The 16,709-nt window shown below is 46.9% G+C and overlaps 2 protein-coding genes across 5 annotated transcripts in view; one reads left to right on the top strand and one right to left on the bottom strand.

The window, feature by feature from the left end:
- PDK3 (pyruvate dehydrogenase kinase 3) overlaps positions 1–3,390 on the top strand; it is a 54,060-nt gene extending 50,670 nt beyond the window's left edge. Inside the window, exons 10-11 of the mRNA XM_035315581.1 lie at positions 1,036–1,149; positions 2,107–3,390. Coding sequence (XP_035171472.1) covers positions 1,036–1,149; positions 2,107–2,250 — 258 coding nt within the window. The 3' untranslated portion in view covers positions 2,251–3,390. The remainder of the gene's footprint in view (positions 1–1,035; positions 1,150–2,106) is intronic.
- A 10,540-nt stretch (positions 3,391–13,930) lies between these two features.
- PCYT1B (phosphate cytidylyltransferase 1, choline, beta) overlaps positions 13,931–16,709 on the bottom strand; it is a 42,427-nt gene continuing 39,648 nt past the window's right edge. For all 4 annotated transcript variants that reach the window (XM_035317436.1, XM_035316659.1, XM_035318240.1 and 1 more), the window contains one exon: positions 13,931–14,164. In XM_035317436.1, coding sequence (XP_035173327.1) covers positions 13,958–14,164 — 207 coding nt within the window. In that variant the 3' untranslated portion in view covers positions 13,931–13,957. The remainder of the gene's footprint in view (positions 14,165–16,709) is intronic.

The following is a 16,709-nucleotide window of genomic DNA, read 5'->3' as shown; positions in this document are numbered from 1 at the left end:
CGTGCCCTTCCCAGTGTCTTTCAGGTTGCCTTTGCAGAAATAGTATAGTGGAATGAGCTCACTGGTTTTCTGAAACTTCAGGTGTCGAATTCTTCTTGTAACCCACTTTTTTTGGAAATGCTCTGTTACTCTATTGCCTCGTATATCCTTACTTTCAAGTGCTTGTATGTCTGGAATCCTTCTGTTGTTGCTTTGGATAGCCCTGAAAAATTCAGGAGGATTCAGGTGAATAATCAAACAGTGATTGTCCGCACATACCCAGTCATCTGAAAGAGATGGTCTGTAAACAGAAATCTTACTCCTTGGCTGCAGTGAGAGAATCCTGTTTATTTTTATGATAACTACTTCTGGCAAGAGTGGGTTGGAAGAGGTGCACATCATTGACTTGTTTGCAGCTGTGGCTATGCATATAACAATAGGGTTAAAAATTTTACCTGTCATGTCCACTGTGTTTTGACATATAGCATGCTCTGTGCAGGGGCTCAGTCCTCAGCAGATCATTCAGTAATGTGGAATCCTGACTCTTTGCTGAAAGAGTAAACAATACCAAGGATTATTTATCTTGTATTTATTTGTATGTTGTTAATGAAGTTTATTTACTCTGCAGTAGTCTTCTGACCTCCGCTGCATCTGTGGCATCTGTCAAAAATTTGGTATTACCAAAGAAAGAATGGAGTATTACATCAGTGGTAATCATAGTGAGGAAGCCACAGGCAGTTTGCAGCTTCGATGATTGGAATCAGCATATTCTGCCTCTTTGAGAAAATAAAAAATAGAAAAGATAGAAAGAAACCTTCGTCAGGATTATTTTCTCCTTTTCTGTACTTAAGCTTAAAAAAAATGTCTGGGGAAAAAAGATTGCTCAAAGCATTGAATCCCAACTTACAGTGCAGGCTGAGGAATTAAAGGAGAGCTCGGAGAATAATTTGAGGCAAATCTGGTATTTAGGTATCTTTTATAAACAATGGCGGTGATCTGTAACACTTTTTTAACCTTTCCTCATGTTTTTTTCTATTCGTTTTCTTGTTTTCGTAGGCTGGGTTTGGCTATGGCTTGCCAATTTCTCGTCTGTATGCCAGGTACTTCCAAGGTGACCTTAAACTCTACTCGATGGAAGGTGTTGGTTCAGATGCTGTAATTTATTTGAAGGTATGAATTTCATCCTCTTATAAGCTAGCAAGGCAGCGCAACTTGATAGTTATAGCAGGCGGATGTTCTGCTTAATAACTTTTCATTCTTTGTTTTCAAATTCGTAATCAGTATTTTCTTTATATTTTATCCAAATTAATTACACAGAATTGTAAAAAACAGAACTTTATAAAAGTTAACATTGACACTAATACTAATTGGCTTAATTTAGATTGTTTTTTTTCAGTCCTGTGTTGGATCTTTGCATTTTTGTTTGAAAATTCAGCACTTATGATGGGTTAACAACTGTGTGATAAGAGATAATTTTGGGATAATACTTTTTGATTCTATGAGTTTTGACTGCAGTAAAACTGAAACAAGACTTCTGACTAACCCCTGACTGGTACGTTTTTTTTTTCTGTGCAGTCCTTGACCATTGTGCGATAGATAGTTTTGAACCTATTGTCCTTTTTCAGGAGTCAGGGGCTCTAAGTTAAAACTATCTGCTTGAATTTCATCAGGGAATTTGAAAGAATATAGTGTAGCACATAGCTCATGCACTGGCCATTGACTCAGGGTTACCTCTGTGCCTTGCTGCGTGTAGCAAACAAGCTGTGGAATCCTGCACTAACTTTAGTTTCTGATGCATTTAATCCTCTGTGTGTATGCATGGAGGAAAAAGGCATGGTGTTTCTCAGAGGAAAAAAAAGGCATACTAATGGACTGAACTATTATTTCCAGATTTGTGTGCTGACAGTCCGACCTCATTGGGAAAGGTGAATGTTTAACTAAAGTATTAATGACAACTCTCTCTAAAATATTCCTGACCAAAACTCAAAAAAAATTCATCTTGCTGTGTAGGCACTACTCCCCGAAAAAAAAGAAGCTTTCAAGTTTTATTGGAACAACTCCCCAGAGTATCGTCTTGCTCTTGGTGTCTCTAAGTGATATCTTACTGTTGCTTTTGTTTTTCCATAGGCCCTTTCAAGTGAATCATTTGAAAGACTTCCTGTTTTTAATAAGTCAGCATGGCGACACTACAAGACCACACCTGAAGCAGATGACTGGAGCAATCCTAGCAGTGAACCAAGGGATGCTTCTAAATACAAAGCTAATCGATAATTTGCCACCTTTTGTCTCTGCTGGAGATGACCTCTGCATTCAGTATAAAGTCTCTGCTTTGTTCCAAAATCCTTCAATCCACAATAGCTAATTACTTCCAAACAAAGACCTAATCAGGGCATTGAAAAATAGTAAGAACAAAGTGATGATTGGGACTTACAGGAAGGCACTAAGCACGTTTGGTATGTGAACTCTACCTACTTCACAGAATACGCTTGGTTGCTTCAGTCATGCATTGACAAAAGGGATTGCACTGTGATTGCACCTAAGTACATAAAGTTGTAACAAAAGATACTGTTTTAAGTGCCAATTTTTATTCCAGTAAGGATTGGCAGATTGTGCAGAATCCCTTTTCCTGGTGAACAGTATCTTGCACAGCAATATGGTGTAAGAGAGAAATTCTAGTGTAGTTAAACATATGCTTTGAAAATCCACTCTTTGCTGCGTTTTATTTTGCTCAGTGTCACCTGTTACAGAAAATCCCTTTGAGAAATCCCTTTGAGCTCTCCAGATCTTATATCTAATGAGCTTATAACTGCATAGTTCTAAAAAGGGTTGTACAGCTTTAAACTGATGCTTACCCCAAATTCCCAAAACCTTTTGTCAAGTGCATACAAAAATTATGTTGTTGTAAGAGATTGGGACTTCCACTTTTTGGTATGCACCTTAATGATTCTCTTGACACAGAAACACAAATATGTTCTTAAGCATTTTTCCTTGTTTTAAGGAAAAATCATAAGTAATTAAATCATCTCTCCATACAAAAAGCCCTGTCAATGTGTGGGGGCAGGAGGTAATTAAATTTCATGTTTATTGCCTGTCATCTTGGGGGGTGGGGGGGCTGAAGGGAGAGAAGTCTGAAAGGCCAGCCAGCCAGTCATATTTGCCTTAAGAGTGTTGGTTGCTTGGAACCTGATTAGTTTAAAACCTGTAAATAGTTTGCAAAGTTATTTATATATTCAATGTCTGACAACAGTCTGGTAATCTGAATTTGTAGTGTATATAAAGATGTTGTACACCAGCTTTTGGAAAGTGTCATTGGTCTAAATAAACGAAACTGAAAGTATCATAGAAATGGGAAGGACAAAATAGTTGATACCTGATTTGAAAGAAAAAGAAAATTAAAGAGGACAAAACTAAGTGTTATCTTCTTAAATTTGTTGTAAGGGTTACTGCTGAGTATTAGGAAGCTGTTCTTCACCGAGTCTGTGCCAAAAGTCTCTGCCAAATACTGTTTCTGCTACTATGGCCTTTCAGAAGAATTCGTGAGCTTTTGAAGTTCTGGTGATGACATAGCCGTGGGAGTAAAGGAGATGAGATGGAAGTAACATGGCACCTTTACTTTCTCCTGGATGTTTTGATATTTTTTTGAAAGACATGGCAGATTTTAGCACGGAAAATGAAATATGTTTACTGAAATTGTGGGGGAGCTGTCCTTTTTTTCCTCTCAATATTTACTTTTGTAAAGAACCAGTCTGTTAGTTAAACAGGGAAATGCTGAGAAATTGCTAGATTTTAGAAAGCAAAAACAAAAAGCCTTAGTTTAACCTCATGATAGTACTTTGCACTTGCATAGCACATTTCATCAAAGGATTGTAAGCAATAAATTACATGTAGACCCACTTCTTTCTGAAAACTCCCAGACCCGTGCTCTCAGCTGTCCCAGTCCATTCCAGAATGTGTATGCACAAAATTCTTGAGTTTGCAGGACTCGAGTCTCTGTAGGCTTCTGTCCACTGTGAGCTGAAGTCACATTGCAGCTGGCAGCTGGCTTTAGCACGGTCTCTCTCGTGCGTGTCCCCGCACAGTGCTGCGACACCGTCGGCAGGCAGAAGTGGCAGGAGGGCTGCTGAGCGCTGCCCCTCGGAGCCCAGCGGGTGGGAAGAGGGAGCGCGCTGGGCTGCCCTGTCCCCAGCCAGACTTGCTGAACACTCCCTGGGAAGCCTTCACATGGCGTAAGCGTGTGTGATCTCCAGAGCAATAATTTCCTTCGGCTGTAGGCGTGGCAGCAGAGGAGGCAGATGGATGTTCAAGTGGTGTGGCTTTGCTGCCGTGGTGGAATCGGTGCAAGCTGATGTGACTTCCAACCGACGTTCCAGTTCTACTGAAATGTAGTCAGTTAACTTCCGCCTTCACCCCTAACTTCTTACTGTTTCTTGAATTCATTTTAAGTTGTGTTTTTCTACTAAAAATAGAAATTTGTGATGAAACTAATATTTTCCCAGTTGCATGTGATCGTTTTTTTCCTGGAACATCACCTAAAAATTACCTAAAACATTCCAAGGAACAAGATAGTTTGTGTAAGAAGCTGAAGTTCAGCTTTTGTTAGAAATCGTATTTTCTAGTAGCAAATCCTGACCTGGTGCTTCTTTTTGGCACCCTCCTTATAAATGAAGAGGAGAGGGAACAGAAGAAAGAGGATGCAAATGTACTGATGTTTTTCATGAAGTGGCTAAACAATGGAAGAAGCCAGCAAACAAAGTGAAGGTCTGTGGAGGATCTTAGGTCATTTCACTTTCTTCTCAAAACCAGTTGGTTGGCTTTCGGGACTAACATGTTGTAGTACTTGGGAACTGAAGTCCCCTGAAATGGCAACTATTTCCAAGAACTAAGGTATAAACTGTTCGGAGCAGGAAAACAGCACATGGAACACATTTTTTTCCCCATTTTCCAAAGCTTGTCCTTGGGCATTATGCTGAATGAGCGAGAAGCAGCATTGCTCCCCTCCAACCTTGACCAGGCGGCCTGTACTTCAATGGAGGTCTTTGGTATGCCATAAATGATTTACTTGTTGTCCTCATGCCATGTTCCTGCATAGCAGTATGTCTGGAAACTGTCTTTGGAAGCACCAGCAGCAGACCTTCCAGAGTTTTCCAATGGGTATTCGTGAAAAATGAGGGTGGATAGGTTTATAATATGGCTAGTTGGACTACAGATACTGTTCTTTTCCCACTTACTGCTACTTTTCGATGAGCATCAGTTACAACTATTTGCTTTAATATTTGGGGGCAGTTAATTCCAGGCTTAATTTTCTGATGTTATAAAAGTTTCTTTTTTATGGATTTCAGATGTGTGGCCTGTTGAAGCTGTTGCAACCTGCTTGTCTTGGATTAAAGGGTGCAGTAAATAGGGAGGAAAAAAGATGTTTTCAGTGAAAATGCTGTGTATCTTTTGTGTTTAGTGATTAACAGAAACAAATTTACAACTTCTGTATGTTGCAGTGTAACAGAGTAGCTTAGCTTTCTCTTCCAGTGCTAGTTTTTCTGGTGTATCTGTTGTGAATATAATACAGTAACGCCCTGCCTAGTTTAATGTTAATAGACGTGACGCCTCTCCAAATGAGATACACCTCTGCTCCCTGCTTTTCTAGGTTTTGTTTTGAGGTGTCAGCACTTGATGAGAAAGATGGTGAAATGGTCACAGGTGCACAGTCTTTGTCTCGGAACTCACGGTGATGGTCTGGAGTGGTACTGCAAAAGCCTTTGTGCTGCTGCAGTTTGTGCCACCTCTTGGGCAGCATTCCAGGCAGGTCCCTTGAGGCATGCACAAGGAATGTGGATGTTAATTCCAGTGTTCTTGGACAAAAGCTGCTTTTTGGCTGTGTCAACTACACTTGTTGCTGCAACTGGATAATGTAATTTTCTTTCTCCTCGGTGGCATGTAGAATTTGTTTGCTTTGCTTAAACAGCCATTCACTTTGTCCAAAAAGTAACTGGAGTGACTATTTTTCACTGTAGTGCCATCTCCTCTTCACCTCAAGGCAGGCTAAGTATTTAGGGTGAAACCGTGACCTCACTGATATGGAAAACATTTCTCCCCCTTCGCCTCTAATAAGCACTGCTAGAGCCTTACATGTTTGGTGCTGCAAAGTGATCTTGATCGATATAAACCACTCTGTAGAGAATGAACTAAATGTTTATTGTTAGTCTTTATCTAACCGCGTCCCGTTGTGAGGAGTTCGGTTAGCGTGCATGTTTCCCCAGTTCCCCTACAGATGCTGTGGTTGCTGCTAGCTCCTCATCTCCTCTTCCTGATGTACTCAGTCACTTAAAATTATACCAGATAAGAGTGGTTTTGAGAACTTAAGGTAGTGTGATGGCAGAAGGATGTATTATTGAGCTCAAAGGTGACTTTGACTGCAAATGGGGAACGCAGTCAAATTGTGGAGCGACTTCAGGGCTGAACCTTGCAAATACTTGCACAAGTAACAGCTTATGAGAGTAATCCCCCTTACGTGAATCTGTTCTCAGGATCAAGATTTAAGCTGTTGACATTTATTTGAAACAAAGTCTTTTTTGTAACTAAAGTTCTAATTAAGAACTAATAAGGAAGTTTAAAGTTCAGATACTTTAAATGCTGTATTAAGTTGCCTTAAAAGACCTCACAGTTGGCATAGGGAACATTTTCTTAAATTTAGAGGGTTTTTTGTAGGATTGGTATGTCTGTGGTAATTCTAACATTGTCAAGCTATTGTTAAATTCGTTTCTGAAATTCTTCCTTGGGATGGAATGCTGCTGACAGGTGCCAGATGGGCAGTCCTTTGAAACTCATACCTGTGTCTGTAGCCTGCACTAGGTGACAGGCCGTGGCAGGGCCAAGTGTCCCCGTGGTGCTGCCAGTACTCTCGGCTCTTCCGCGAGACCTGCCCTTACCTGGGAGACCCGCTGGCAGTTTCACACTTGCCTTCTCTGCCGGGCTGTTAACAGCGTGCTGAAACTTGTGCCACTTGTACTGGGGTTTACGAAGCGAGTGGATTTGTTCCCAGCGTTGGCTGTGGGACAGAGTTCTAGCGGTGCCAGCTCAGGTCGCTGGTGGGCTGGCCCGTGCTGTCCTGTCCAGGAGTTGTCGCGTTGCTTTCTTCTGTCGTGGCATCGTTGGACCCAGCCCAGCCTGTACCGGAGGAGCAGGAAGCTGAATTTCCATGTGGTTGCCTTTCGAGTCTTCTGTACTTTGTGTTGGAATCGTTTCTAGTCTGATACCCATGTATATCACTTGTGTATACTCTTATTCCCCTTTCTTTCTTGTCATTGCTGACAAATAAAAGTATGCAAAAACTATGTGATGACACTTCTGAGGGACTGATTCAGTTCTGCACACTTCCATGGAGCTTAGCCTGTGATTTGGCAGCCCGGGGGAACTTCGGACATGCCTTTAGGCGGACGTTCAGTTTGGAGCTCAGAGTGGTTTTAGATAAAAGTATCTTTCCTGTCTGTTTTGTCACAAAGCAGTTTGAAATTTCTGTAGGTCTTACAGATACATTATTCCAGTGTTTCCAAGTTCATCTCTACCCCTTTTCATCAAAATTTGTTATCTCAAGCATGATTCACGTATGGTTTAGTTGGTTCTAGAACTATACGTAAATGCAATTATTTCTGTATTGTATTACTCTGAATTTTCCGGTGGATTTGATTTGATTTCTTTTGTATCAGTATCTTAAACACCTGGAAATCTGAAACTTTGTCTTCTGAGTTTTATTCCTGTCAAGTACGAGTCTGGGCTTTATGAACACATTTTCACAGGAAACTCCAATCTTTCTAAAGCTTTGCCATTTCAGTTAACTTTCAATGATTTTTGTGGCATAAAGCTTTGTTTTTAGAAAGATAGAATCACGTGCTAATGTAGCAGGACTTCACTATTCTTGGTTTTGCTGTTGTGCTAAGAACATGACACCAAAGTGCTTACGAAGACGACAGCTCTGTAGTCAACAAAATGGGACTACGCTTTGCGTAGAAATCTGTAATGTAAGAATTTTTTCTTTACAGAGCGTAAATCTGAAGCTGTATCTTTCTGTGGAGTAATGGAAATGCAAAAGCGCATACGGGAGACCTTTTTGAAAAACTGGTCACTGCAGAAATTACTCTGCTTCCATCAGTTTTGCAAACTGTTTTACTTCTTTTTCCACACGGGCAGGCGTCCTGGTTTCTACAGCTTGGCAGCCTGGGGGACATGGGGTAGGGAGAAGGTGGGGGGCGGGTGGGAAAATGGAGCCTAAAGTATCTTGGGATAAAACATTTTTTTTTTATTGTTTTGTAATCTGAGCTCAGAAAATTGAGTTAACCTGTTTTACCCTCTCTCCTTAGCTAGAATTCATTGCTCCTTTCTCAGAACAACGAGGTAAGAAAACTAACTTCTTCCTTAAGTAACAAAGCTCAAGTTGGTCAGTTGCTAGATCTGAAACAAGTTCATCAGAAAGGAAATTTTGACACTTTAGATAAATGTGTTGTACTTCCTCACTGCTCACCGTCTGACACAACGGGATACTCGCAGAGCTAAGTGGTTAATTGGTACAGCCCCTGGGGCTGTGGAGGACCAGCACTTGAGGCGTGGTTACTTTGCATTTGGTTAAAGGAACCGGGATTTTTGTGTGCGCGTGTGAGGTGGTCGGTCACGGTTGTGTGGTGGTCTCTGTGTTTCTAGATGCTGGTGAGCTAAAGTTTAAGCTTTCCCAGCAAGGAAACAATTGTGTCTTTTCTTCTTTATTTTTAGAAAAGTAAACTGGTGTCCCTTGTATGATGCAGTAATGCTTAAAAACTGCCTGCTATGTTATGCACTAAGTACAGTAGCTAGGTGCTCTGCATTATAAAACTCAACAATTATACAATTTTTTTCACAAATACATTACCAGCCACTTATGAAGCATGGAGGAGTTGGAGTTGTGCTTTGTTCTGGAATATTTCAGTACGTTTTGTCTTGCCGTTACTTGGTACGCTTCATGGGGAGGAATACCAACTTGCCAAACGCTGCGTTTTACAGGAAGAGAACTGAGGTTTCTGGGTTTTTAATGACACGTGAAAGCATTTTGTCAAGCTGCTTGATACAGCTGTCAGTGCTTGACTATATATAGCTCATCTCTAACTTTTTGTTTCTGGATAAACAGTTGAGCAGCTAGGTAAAGCATGCAGAAAAATAAGATCATCTGGGGCACTGCAGGTCTGATTGCATTCGGGTGGTGTGCCAAGTCAGCTGTGGCATGGCAGCGCGACCACCCTTTGCATAATGGCTACCTGCAGTTTATTGAACTTGTGACTTGCCTCGTGCTCCTCTGTCTAGTTTCTGTCTGTAACTAATGATGAATTGTCTTGAATTCCCAGAAACAGGAAGGCAAAAAGCGCTAGAATAGAGCTGTTTGACCTGATACCATTGTTTTTTTCCTCATATTTCTTTAAGAGATACAGACCATGAGCTCGCTGATCTGTGTTCTCAGTGTGTTTGATGCACCTATGTGCTGGGGAATTCATGGAACAACAGGTACTCTGGAAAAACAAACCACCACCAACAAAACCAAACTTGCTGTGCTGATGGCTTAATGTTTCACTTGGAGCCAGCAAATTCAGCAGGGAAATCCTATTAATTCTTACACAGTATGTGTTGCCCTTTTCTATTTGCATGTGAAATCATGAATATTTAAAACGTCCTTGCTCTGTTCTGAAATAGCACACACGTTCACGAGGGACCTTTTAGATAACCAAAGCAGGAGGGGGACAAATTTGTCTGTAAGGGATATTTAATTTTCCATATTTAATTTTGGCATTTGGCTTTTAATCATGTGTTACAGCAGTACAACTTAGGGCACTGTTAACGGTGCAGCTTTTTAGCTTTTAAACTGATGATACCAAATGTTCTAAGTTTGGGCAAAAAGTGAAGTAACTGAGTAACTGGGCTCCTACGGGTTTTATGCATTAATTTTTAAATGAAAAATGTAGAGGCTCGAATGGCATACCATAAAATACCTGTTGGTTTTGAAAGCCAGCCACTTCTCAGCTGTACAGAGTCGGTTATAATTAATCCACTTTTCCAAAGTGGATGATGGCTTTGCAGCTCAGTTACTTTATCATACTGAAAAACAGGGTTTGTTTGTAGGGAAGCATGGCTGGAGAATGAGAGGGTAGGGTGAGAGAATGATAGGTTAGACTTAAAAACTCCAGGGTGCGCTGAAGAGGCCGTAATGCCTCTGAGCATCCTCGTGGCCCTCGTTCTAATACTTCTGCGTCCTCCTTGTGCTGGGGGCCCAGCGGAGCTCTGTTTAAGAGGAGATCAGAGGTCGGCTGCACCAGGCGTGACCACAGCGTACCGGGGTCCCATTAGGTCGATGGGACTCCTCCCATCAGGGCAGCACCAGCTCCACGGGGAGCTAAGCAGGCGAGGAGAGCTCACGGTGATGCTGGGGATGTCCCGGCCATGGTAAGTGGATGGCTGCCCTCACGCCGAGCCACCTCCTTGGGAAGACAGGATGACACTCTGTGATAAAGCATCTGGTTTACTTGTAGCTTTATTTGAAATGCCTGGTGTTTGTTAATCTGTCTTAGCTTCCACCTGTTGGTGCTGTTTTGTGCTATTCTAAATATTGTCTTCCTTTGGAGAACTCAGTCCCTGCAGTATTTGGAAATAATTTTTCCTATACACAGTAACGTTTTTTAAATGCTTCATTTACCTTGCTTGAGCACTGTGAGTTAAATCATCTGCGTGAGCGAGCTTACACAGTATTTCACGCCTAGATGATGTCGGGGTATAGAACTAAGCAAATACTCAGGTGTTACACAGGAGCTGGCACGAGCTCTTTGTGTTGCACTGCAGAAAATCCCTTCTGCTGTGCTGGCCGACTTTGAGACTTGTTCCATGGTTAAAAACGGCTCAGCTGGGAAGTGCGGAAACCTGGTCTGCTGGCTGAGCTTCTCCCCACCTGAGGCAAGACAGTCGAAATAATAAAAGGGGGAAAAACTGCCAACAAAACTGCAAAGCAACCGAAAAACAAAACGCAACCGACTGACTTTTCTGCAGCTGCTGCAGCAAGAACTTACTTCCTACAGGAAGGACGAAGGGGAAGGAAAGAAGCAGGGGCGTTCAGCCGTCAGGCTGACTCAGCTGGAGTCAAGTCCCAGGAGCTGCCCCAGGGCTGCTCTCGCACTTCTGCACAGACCTGGCACGCACGGAGCACCACAGCTGGGGCTCGGAAGCAGGAGGGTTATGGAAGCACTGCTGCCTCCTAACATCTGGGAGCAGGAATTCACACGGCGAGGCCCTGATTCCTCTGCGCTGGGGCAGGGGGGCAGCGGGGAGCCCCTCGGCACAGAGCGGCGTGAGAGGCTGCTCGGGTGGCGCTGGCGAGGGCGTGAAGCCCTGGGCTGCGAGGACGGAGGTACGAGAGGTAACTGCTGCCGGCGGGTCGGGCCAGGGGCTGTCTGTGCGTCTGGGCGCGCTGGGAAATGAAGGTGAGAGGCGGCGTGTATCTGTTGTACGCTGTTTATTTTTCATGTGGAGCTTGGCTGATAAATAGGACTGAATTAAAGCAACTCTCATGAAAAATAAAACCCAACCATGACTCAGAAGTGCAAAATCGCCCTCCACGTGTCCAAAGACAATGAGGTTCTGGTTTGCTGGAGAAAGCGTGTGGATTTCGGTGCCTGTACCAGCGGGGGAAAGGCTTCAGCTTTGATGTCCTAAACGTGAGGAGGACGCCTGGTACAGCATATGGCTTTGTCACGGGGTAGCCACCTGTGACTGAGAAACAGCTCCCGCTACGCCGCTGAGTTTTTCTCCAGGTCCTATTTACAAGTCGTGGATGCTGTCTTCCGCTCAAACTGCTGAACAGGGGCTGCTGGACAGAAAGCGTTATGGAATTCAAACAAACAGTGGAACTCAGAACAAGAACAACCTGCCCACCTCCACTGCGTTTGGACATGGCTCGTTGTGTAAACAGCACCAGTAGAGAGCAGACGGTTCCACGGTGGAGGAGCGGGTTGTGATGGGAAGACTTAGACTTGCAAAGGATCAGAGAGACCGACGAGTGCATCCCAGGTGTGAAGTTACAGTAACAGGTTGCCTAAGGCTGAGGAAGGTCTCAATTGCATCGCCCCGTCAGGCGCACAGCTGGCAGCAGCTGGACGAGCCGCGCTCTCCTTGCACTGCCCACTGGAAGCAGCAGTCACCCTGTTCCCTGATCGCCTCCGTGCAGCTCCGCAGAGGAGCTCGCTGGGCTCCAGAAGACAAAGAGTGCCGTGAGACACTGCTTGGTCTGGTGGTAGTCTGAGCTGGGTCTGGCAAAGCGTTCCCGAAGGCAAATCGGTTACCCCATTATCCCATAGGGGGCTGAAGGCTGTGGGGAGTGAACTAAATGCGGGGCTAGTTCGGTGCTTGGTGCAGGGGGCTGAGATGTACCTGTCTGGAGAGCTTGGGAGGGAGGGAAAGCAGTCACCCAGCACATCCCTCGGGAAGGCAGGCAGCCTGGCAGGCGCTGGTGCCAGCAGCGTTACTGCTGCCGGGCGCGCTCGGGCTCTTCCTTCAGGACCCCATACGGGCAAGGCTTCGCCCTGGCTCAGAATCCCACTGCTGCTTTGCAGCCCTAACCCAAGCACCACGGGCTGGGCGCTTCCTGCAGCCTCCTACACGGGAGGACGGGGCAGCCTCAGGGACGGGGCTGCCCGCAGGCTCAGAAACCCCACGGGCCTGCAGCCCCCTCGCTGGTGCCGGCTGAGGGACTGAGCGGAGCCAGGCCGGCAGGCCTCGCGCTGCCAAGCTGGAAGGAGATCAGCCAGAGCACCAGGGGCAGGGGAAAGCTGTGCCAATGCCACTGTCGCTGTGGTTCTGCCTGGGGACAGACGGGTGTCACAGCAGGAGGGAAAAATTCCCCATGCCTAATCCCGTTTACAGGACTTCTGCTGTGTTTTCCAGCCTCTTCCCTGTGTTGGGATAGAGGAATGGCCTCGGGACCCGGTGCAGGGGCAGCGTGTCTATGAACACATCTTGTTCAGGGTTTTACGAGGAATGTAAATCTAATTGGATTAGTAGCAGGTGAGGACAGTAGCACTGTTGCGCTCGTCGCTTGGCAATGCCTGTCTGGGAGCAGCAGGGTTCCTGGGAGAGAGGTTTGTTCTTCGGCTGTGGGATCCCACCTGCATTTCTGGAATTCCCCAGTAAAAGCCATCAAAGCAGCGATTTCCCACAGCAAAACATTCCAGTTAGGACTGTCTTCATTTACTTACTTGCCTCCGAAGTGCAAAAACGGGGAGTAGAACAGAAGTTGTCAGGCAGCTGTTCAGGCACTAGGAACACTGGGAACAATCTGAGAAAGCCAAGGGGGTCGGCACAGCCTGAATCTCTCTGTACGCCCTGGACAGAGGCTTGGTCAACAAGCAACATTGCACAGCCTGAATGCATCGAGAGACCTTCCGTAAACCCAACCGGGCAGCTCTCCGCTTCGCTGGCACGGTCTGGGCTCTGGGCAGACTTCATTCAAAAAGAAAGCGGTGAAAATTCCTTCCCGTTTCGGAACATGTTTGCTGCAGCAACGCCCTTCCTTCCCGTGCTGGAAGAGCTCAGGGTTAGCAGGGCCCGACACAGCTGCCGTGGCCGTGGCTTTGCCCGCGCTGCCTGAGGGCTCGGCGCAGGTCCCGCCGGCCCGGCCAGCCCGCGGGGCAGAAAGCAGCGCTGGGGAGGACAGGACGTGCGCGGAGGCGGGTGCTTTGCTGCCAGTCCCCAGTACGGCGCCATCAAGCGCTGCTGGTGGGGCCTCCAGGCACCGCGAGGGAGCAGGGATGGGATCAGCTCTTCCTTGATCTCCCTTGCTGTGCTCCAGTCTGTTTTCGACATCTCCCAGGGCACGTTCCCTGCTGTCAGAGGGACCCCAGGTGGTCCTCGTGCTTCTCCCCATCCAGCGGTTGAGTTCATAGCTTGTTCTTCTGTCTCATGGTTAAAAAAATATATCTTTATTTTACTTTTCATCCTCGTCCCCCTCGCTCATGCTGCTGAGGGAGGCGGAGGCAGCTTTTGGAGAAGAGGGAGGGGAGGCTTTATTGAAGACCCAGGGCGGGGATGGTGAACGGGACGGGGAGCGGCCTCGCGTAGGGCTGCTGGTTGGGCTCTGCCTCGGAGAGAAAGCCTGGAGCATTCGGCCGCTTCGCTCCTGGAACATCTGCTTCTGCGAAAACAAAGGGGAGAGGTGCTCCGTGAGTAAGGCACAGAGGGGAAGGTGTCTGTGGGCAAACGGGCTGCTCCGTGTGGCTCCTCTCACCCGGGGAGGGCAGAGAAACCAGCTTCTGCTCTGAAACAGAGCCAGCCCATCCCAGATGTGCATTGCCTCTTACACCGTGCTCGTACTAAGTTGGTTTTTACTTGATGAGGCTTTTGTCTTAGTGAGGACAACCCTGGTATGGGAAAAGTCTGTGTGTTGTCCTGAGCCAGCCCCAGGGACCTCCAGGCTGACTTCAGATGTGTTGGTGATTCTGTCTCAAAAAGCTGGCTCTCTGCCTGAGCTCCACGTGCCCCTTGTTCCCAGGACCTTTTCCTCCCAGTGTGCTGGGACAGGGCACCTGCCTCCTGCTGAGCCTCCTGGCCAGCAGACACCTCTCCTCCTCTTCCCCTCCCCAAGGGAGGCAGCCCCGTGCCTGCCCAATACTGGCAGCCGCTTCCCCAGCAAGGGAAGGAATGCCAGAGTTCAGCCCTCTATTAAGAAGAGAAACGCGTGCAGGCCGTGTGTTCTGCTTTGGGCTTTATTGTCGTTTGCTCTGCAAAGCCAAGTGGGGACCTGCTGGAGCTGGCGGGGAGCAGCAGCCCCACTTTTCAGTCAGGTGAGCGGCTGCAGTAAGGCAAATGCTGCTGCTTGTTGGTGCCGGTGTGGCCTTGCCGTCAGGCTCTGGGAGCGGGTTGCAGGAGGCCTGGCTCGTGCTGCACGGCTGCTGCAGGCTTCACGTTGAAAGCGCAAAATCAGAGCGACTCGCTGCTGCTCTTGGAAAGGGGGAGCAAGAACTCTCCGCCTCGCCTGGAGTACTGGAAGTTGGCTCGTAGGTGATGCTCAGCTGGAATGGAAGAGCCATCTCTAGCACAGTGAATTTACCTGAGAGCAATACGCTTCCACAGAACACGTGCTGGGCATGCTGCTGCGGCAGCCGAGGTCCCCAGGCTTTCTCAGCTTGGTTCCTCCTCCCCTTCCCTACCTGCAGCTGTTGTGCCCTGTGCTGTCCTTCCTCCAGCCAGGGAGCACAGGGCTGCCCCTCTCACTCTTTGCTCAGTACTTCCTGCCAGAGGAGTGGCAAACGTGGTTTTTCCATCAGGTTTCTGCTCTGGGCTGATCCAGGGTGTTAAGGATCAAGCACAAACAACAAACCTGAGTGTTCCTCTGTGAGCTCCCTCACCCAGTGTGTTTTTACCCCGTGGGCCTTTAGCTTTGTTGTAGAGTTTTTAGCTTTTTAGCTTTTGTTTTTCGCTTGTTTAGCTTTTGCTGCAGTGCAGGTGACGGAGCAGCTCCTGCCTGCAGGCAAGCTCAGCAGTGCTCTCATGCATGAAGACCCCTGGGCTGTGCCTCCCCTGGGTCCAGACCAGGCAAAACTTCCTCAAATCTGCACAGCCAGCAGTGGCTGCTCCTGCCACATACAGTCAGCCTGCCACGGAAGGGAGGCGTTCAGACGGGGGAAGGCTGGTGCTGCTGAAAGCTGTGAGGATGTCATCCGTGCTGGCAGAGCCCTGCAGCCTGTTGAAACTGAGTGGTAGGAGTGCAAAACTTCTGTTTCAGCGAAAGAAGTTGAGTTTCTGTTCATAGAATCATTTGATTTCTGCCAGCCTGCTCCAACCCCGTTTGCTATAAACTTTGAGCCCAGCCCATCCGCCAGTTGTTTGCCCATTGTGTTGGTTCATCCTCGCCCTGAAAATAACCCTCACCAAAAGCATGGTCTTGGACATGAAATATTTTTTTTATCCTGGCCAAGCACAAAATGTTGACTCCCTCCTGCCCCTGACACCTCTCAGCTGTTTCAGAAAGCTCAGTAACACTGCGATGCTTCATGGTATTGCGGTACCGGTGTTGGGGGAGACGGGAGCAGCCCAGCCTGACCGCTCCCTGCCCATCTTTGCTCTACATAGCCCCCTTGGCAGCAGGCACGTGGCTGTGCCCTGGGCTGTAAGGGAGAACCCCACCTGCCTGCTTAGTCCCTCAACCGAGCCACAGGACACCTCCTCCCTGGTCCTTTCCCCGCCCCAGTTCAGACCGATGTGCTCACGCCCCTCCACCAGTGCCTGAGGCACCAGGCTTGCTGGCTAAACCACTGACAGCTGCCGGGGGTGGCAGCAGCATCGTTCATTTGACTCCGGACTGACCCTCCTCACCCCCAGCAGGGTAACTCACACCTCTGTGTCTTCACAAGCCAAGTGTTCCTAGTGCGGGGGGCTCTGGGCACTGGAGCTGGATTAATAAAACCAGTTAGGGACCCACTTTACGTACCGGAGGGTTAGACAGGGCTGGGGTCTGGACCTTTCCGAGAGACAGCAAGAGCATTTCAAAGCCTTGGTTCAAGCAAGCTCAGGTACAGCCAGTTCAGATAAGACTGGTTTTGGCCAGCTATTGCTGGGCAAGTATATTTTTCCCACTACCAGATTCTGTGGCTTGTTGTAGCATTCATGCTGTTTAGTGTGGGATCCGTGCTGACACCTACGTCCTACATGAGCTGGGCAAAGGACATTATATTGCCTAC

Source organism: Oxyura jamaicensis, chromosome 1 (assembly GCF_011077185.1).
Source record: "Oxyura jamaicensis isolate SHBP4307 breed ruddy duck chromosome 1, BPBGC_Ojam_1.0, whole genome shotgun sequence".
In the NCBI taxonomy this organism is placed as follows: Eukaryota; Metazoa; Chordata; class Aves; order Anseriformes; family Anatidae; genus Oxyura; species Oxyura jamaicensis.
The sequence above is the reverse complement of the archived record's forward strand: the minus strand, read 5'-3'. Positions and strand labels throughout refer to the sequence as shown.